General features: G+C 47.9%; 1 protein-coding gene across 1 annotated transcript; it reads right to left on the bottom strand.

Moving 5' to 3' along the window:
* Window positions 1-258: 258 nt before the first annotated feature.
* FOXE1 (forkhead box E1) lies at window positions 259-2,760 on the bottom strand. The gene has a single exon (XM_034410807.2). It carries the CDS (start codon window positions 2,040-2,042, stop codon window positions 969-971), a length of 1,074 nt encoding a protein of 357 aa, XP_034266698.2. The 5' UTR covers window positions 2,043-2,760; the 3' UTR covers window positions 259-968.
* Window positions 2,761-5,777: the final 3,017 nt, after the last annotated feature.

Here is a 5,777-nt window from a genome sequence, read left to right as displayed (position 1 = left end):
CTTCTTTCTAGGGAGTGAATTTCACGTTTTCTTATATCTTATGTATAAGCCATTAGCAAATGTACTCCTTCCTGATTATATAGCTGACTGTACAGCTGCTAAGCATACATTTTTACAACCAACAAAAATGAAAATAAATCTGACTTGAGTGGATGAACAATACGTGCACTGAAGTGTGGAGGCAAGTTCCTTTATGCTCTGCAACACAAGCTATCTAACTGAAAATAATCAACTACAAATCAGAACTTTCCAAGAAAATCAGTTTCAAAGGTTATTTATTGCATTTCCAAAGCCAGCAGAAAGCATTCAAACAGAAGGGTGAATCATTGACTCCACATTTATTTCTCCAAATGAACTTGTGAGTCACTGAAAACTTGACATCGAGGGTATTAAGCATACACCTACTAGTTATTCATAATATTGCTAATAATTGGGCTAGGTAAAAAAAATGAAAAAGAAAAAGCTTACTACTTATTGAGGCTACTGCTACAACAGATTATTTTATAAAGAGGGAGCTCACAAAAGAAAAAGTGGAGGAGAGTTAACAGGAATGGAAAAGCACACAAAAAGGTCTAATATGTTGCATTGCCTTTGGTTTTGACAGGTGGTGCGTTTCATAGCTCACAGCACGAAAGGGTCCCCTGTGTCTTCTCAACAGCCACACCTACGCAGCAGAGTCATTAGCTTCATCCTGTATAGTGCATTCACTTCACAAAGTTAAATCTTTACATCAGCCTTGTACTGTGGACACCTCCATTGTCCTGTTCCTCTTACAGACTTAAATAATGGCGCCGATTGGCATATCGATGTGCAGGCGCACCGAATGAACACAACCCTTCTGCCAGTGCAGGGTAACGTGCTCGTGATGGTAATCTAAGCCCAAAGGGGAAGATAATATAACCGGAGGTCTCACCCTCCCCCTGCCCTGCCTTGCTCTCTTTTTCCCCCAACCAAGTTCCTCCTTGGCTTCAGATGGCCGAAACAAACCTTTCCATATTACTGGGGTAAGGGGTGTGGCGCAGGTAGGCTCCGGGACTGCTGAGCTGCCCACTGGCATTGTACCCGTGAGCCAAAGAGCTGTAGGAGCTAGGCGACATCCTACCATAGAAATCCATGCTGTCATTAGTGATGGGGGGTGAGGTAGGTACTCCTAGACGGGCAGAAGCCCCAAAGAGGTTACTGTTGCTGCTCTGGGAATAAGAGCCTTGGTTAACCTGGAGCTGCTGGGCACTGGGGATGGCATAAGAGTAAGGCATGGTGTTGTGGGCCCTGCCTAGGCCAGAGGCTGAGGTGCAGGCCTGGTTGGAGTAAGCTGCGGACCCAGCAAAGGAGCAGGCATTGCCGGGAGAAGTGTTTATGTCCAGGCTATGCTGCTGCACCAGCTCCGGGCTTGGCTGGGCCATAAGGGGCCCCAGGCTGAAAAGGGGCGGCTGGGAAGGATAGCAGAGAGCAGCAGGAGGGGCGTAGGCCGAGCTCAGGGAAGGCCCCACGGGCTGGGCCGGCGCCTCGTGCATGTAGGCCGGATAAGTGGAAAGGTCGCTGCGCTTGAAGCGCTTCCTGCGGCGCAAGAAGCTGCCGCTCTCGAACATGTCTCGGGCGTGGGGGTCGAGGGCCCAATAGCTGCCTTTGCCCGGCCGGCCGGGCTCTCGGGGCACCTTAACGAAGCAGTCGTTGAGCGTGAGGTTGTGGCGGATGCTGTTCTGCCACTTGCGAGGCCCGTCGCGGTAGAAGGGGAAGCGTTCGGTGATGAAGCGGTAGATGCCGCCCAGGGTCAAGCGGCGCTCCGGAGAGTGCGCGATGGCCATGGCGATGAGCGCGATGTAGCTGTACGGGGGTTTCCCGCGCTGGACCGGCCGTTTCCTGCGGCGCCCGATAGGCCGCGAACCTCCCATCACGTCTTCTTCCGACGGCTCCGGCTCCAGGGCCTCTCCGGGGGGTGCCGGCTCCATCTTCACCAGCGCGGGAAGCCTAGAGGCGGCTTCGGCTTCGGCGTCGGGCCGGCTCACCGCGCAACCCGTCGGTTGAGGGCTTTCGGCCGTCATCCCAGGCTCTATCTCCGCCTCCGACGGCGATGCAGGTTGCAGGCAATCAACGGGCAACTTTGAGGACTGGGGTGCGCCAGCCTCGCTGTTCCTGGCTGACGTCCGAAGGGGTATCTTCGAAGCACCCTCGGTCCCGCTCTGGCAAGGATCTAGGAGCGCGAATGCCGGTGGGATTGCGAAGAGAGCAGCTTCGGAGTCTTCTGCGTTTGGGTGCTGGAGCTTGAGAACTTCTGGGAGAAATCTAGGGCTATGATGACCCCCAAGACTTTCAACCTCCTGGGCGGGCTGACTCTGTGATGCCCGGCAGACCTAAAACGAAGCCGATCTTCGAGGACCGGCAGGACAACGCGCCTTCAGACCTTCCATGGCTTACCGGCTCAAGCGAAGGGTCGTGTGGGGCTACTGGATTCGGGAGGTGAGAAGCGGTCCTGAAACACCTGCCGGGTTCCTGCGATGGATAGAGGCGGTGGGACGACAAAACAAGCCGACCTCTCCTTTAGACGCCGCTCCTCCAAGGAGGCGCTTCGGGAACGCTCGTAGGGAGACCTGCGATCCCCGCTTCTTTCACCGCCTCTGGAAGAGCTGCGGGCGCACCTTGCCCAGCCAGGAGGCGAGTTATCCCAGCCGCGGCAGGGACTCTGGAGCTGCTTGCGCTCTCTTCTCTCTCTCTCTCTCTCTCTGTGCAAGCTGAGTAGCCGTCCGCCGGCACTCCCTTCCAGCTGTCGTGCCCTAAAGGGACGGGTGGAGACAAGCTTGCCCGAGCAGCCTCTCTTGAGAATGCCAGGGGCGCAGCAAACCCACAGGGCTTTGCTGAGAGGGCTTGCGGAGGGAGGGGCCTGGCCCAGGGCAGGCAGGAACCGGGAGGGGTTATACCGTCGGGAAGAAGAGCGGGCGAGCCCCGCTGCCAAGTTTTATCCGCCTTAGAAGAGCCCAGCCGAGTGACGCCTCAAGTAGTGACAGCTACCCGTGGGCGTCCAGGACAAAACGTGGTGAAAGGAGCGCTGCGGGGCGTTCTTCGGGCGGGTCGAGGGTCATGCGAGTGGGACGCTGCCCTCTCAAGCACAGGGACATTGGGGGACAATTTCCCGCATCCTGCAGCCAAAAAGCCCATCAACTGGCCCATCTGACTGTGTGTTGTCGCTGGGGGTGGTGGGGTGGTGATAGTATTTATTTATTTATTTATTTATTTATTTATTTATTTATTTATTTATTTTTATACTGTATTTTTTACTGCCTGCAAGCCGCCCAGAGGCACTTCGCTGTGAGCGAGTGGGTGGCTATATAAATTTCCCCAATAAAATACATTTCCCAAATAAAATAAGGTTCATTTTGCACTGGAAGCAGCCAGGAGGCTGAGATGGTTAGCCCCGTGTTTGTCTACAGAATCCCATGCTGTCCTTGTTGCTTTGGGGCTCCATTCAGAAGATGCTGTACCAAATGGGGAGGATGGTGGGATGGAGAGATCTCAGAATCCTAGCATAGCTAGTCATAGAGGGGAAACTAGAAAACCTGCCTGTTCTCTGTATTTCTCTGTGAAATGCGTCTGACTCTGCTCAGTAGGATTATAGCCAAATTAGTGTGCAGTGATATATGAAACCTTAGGCCAACAGTCTTACATCTACTTATCTGAAATATTTAGCCTCACTGAATTTAGTGGAACTGACCCCTGAATAGACACCCTTCGGGTTGCACTCTTCTTTTGTTTGCTGAGCAGCCCTTCTATCCTCCTGCAATACTTGATCAGGCCTCCCTGGTTGCTTTAACCAACTCACTCTCAGTTGCTGAGATCAGGCCAGCAGGATAACTGCAAGGGTGTATATGTCTGCCTTTTCAAGAGAAACCAAAATGGATCAGGGCATAGGTAAACAAGTATTTTTCTCTTTCTCACCTGTTGAAGTATTCAGGAATGGGAACTTCTCCTTCCTGGTTCTGTACTCAGTTTCCCTATCGTTTTCAGGGAGTGGGTGCCTGATTGATGTGTGATACTGCAGAATTTGATCAAAGCACAGGAATCTTTTTATTTAAAGTTTAGTTTCAATTAAAGGAAAGCTGATCAATAGTGGAGTTGCAGCATCTTCCCTGCAGAAAGACAATTATGAATTGAAATCATAATAATAACAATTATTATGACATAGTTTCAATTTGTAAAATCCCAAATAGTGCAAAGGAAGAAGACACACACACCTTTCTCCCAACTGTTTTAATAGGAGAAGTGTGTAGGGAGGGGGGGATACAATCCAGTGAAATTGATATTTCCACACACATAAAAAAAAAGTAGATCTTACCATCTTTTACCATAATATCCATTCTCATCTACAGTTTTGAAAGGGGATGAGAGAAGAACTGGAGAAAAGAGTTCATTTATGCAACTTGCAAAAAGGATTTTCCCACGTTAGAAGCAGATGAGGCCAGCAGTCACATGGTAAGGACAGGAGCTGCTCTGTTCAAACCTTGGCTTTCTAGGAGAAATTGTCCCATCGCCTAATTGAAAAGAATTGTACAAATATTTATGTTTCTTTGCAACCATAACATCCAAAGCAGGTTACAAGAATAGCAAAACCACATATGACTGCACGGTTCATAGCAATCAAACCACACGTTCAGTAAACCCCAATAAAAGCATTTTAATATGAATGTTGGAAATACAAACTCTTATTATTGTTATTCCTTTCAGTGAACAAACTGCACAAGTTTTCACTTTCTTTCATGTCCTGTTTAAATAGGATTCAACTGGGCTAGGATTTGAAAGGGTGAATTGGAATCTCCTCATTCCAAGCCATCAGAACAGCATGTGTGAACCCAACTAGAATGAGCAAATTGACCAAAAGAACTAAAACCCTCTGGTGCCTAAGAGGCTGAGGTGTGAACCAGATAAATCCCTGGTCTATCTCACAAAGTTATTATAAGGATTCCTGGATTAATGTGCAGGTAAAGTATACGGAATGGTTTAAGCTCATTTGATGGCTTAAATTTGAATAGACATGTATAGATGGCAGAATTGTAATACTACTGTGTAAATATATGTTCTTTAAAATGGTTAAAGGGCAATGCTCCTTGTCTGGTTGAAAGCTGCTAATGAAACACAATAAAAACAAGCCAACAATGCATCAAAAAAAACACAACAAGAATAACAAGCTAGTAGATAAAGCAATCAAAAAGAACTGCAATAAAAACATAAAGAGATCAGTAGGAGCAATACATTTACAATGAAGCAAAGCCACCATGATTAACTTTGCAATCCAAACAGCAACTTTTTCCAACCCCTGTGGTGTGCAAGTACCCTTCATCTTCCCTATGCAGCAGGCCATTATACTAAATGGTAAATATGAATTTGTGTGAAACTCTTCTTTTTTAATTACATGGGCAGAGCTATGTACTTTACATAGCAACCAGGCAAAAATTTCATTGCCGTTGAATCCCAATAACCTGAATGAGAGCCTACAATTTTCGGTGACATTCAGCAGGAATTTAAACAGAGTTCTCTCCAATCCTTATCTCACACATTCACTATTAATTAAATTAATTCTTCATATTAGGCGTAGTGTACTAACAATAGCAATTTGTAACAATCTCGTTTTTTAGCAGGTATTCTCATTTGATGATTGATGATGATCCCCAAGCCACAGATCGAAACATAGTGGCTCACACACTTATTTCAGGGGAACCAAACCGATTTTTCTTGATGAGAATGTAGTAGTGAATGTGTTACCATTGCAGTGCAAAATCACAATGATC

Source organism: Pantherophis guttatus, chromosome 2, assembly GCF_059756535.1.
Source record: "Pantherophis guttatus breed Tessera chromosome 2, ASM5975653v1, whole genome shotgun sequence".
NCBI lineage: Eukaryota > Metazoa > Chordata > Lepidosauria > Squamata > Colubridae > Pantherophis > Pantherophis guttatus.
Note: the sequence above shows the minus strand (reverse complement) of the source record. Positions and strands in the feature narration are given on the sequence as shown.

Bases quoted from the DNA above. Each gene is read 5' to 3' on its own strand.
- FOXE1 (XM_034410807.2), bottom strand. From the start codon at position 2,042: ATGACGGCCGAAAGCCCTCAACCGACGGGTTGCGCGGTGAGCCGGCCC.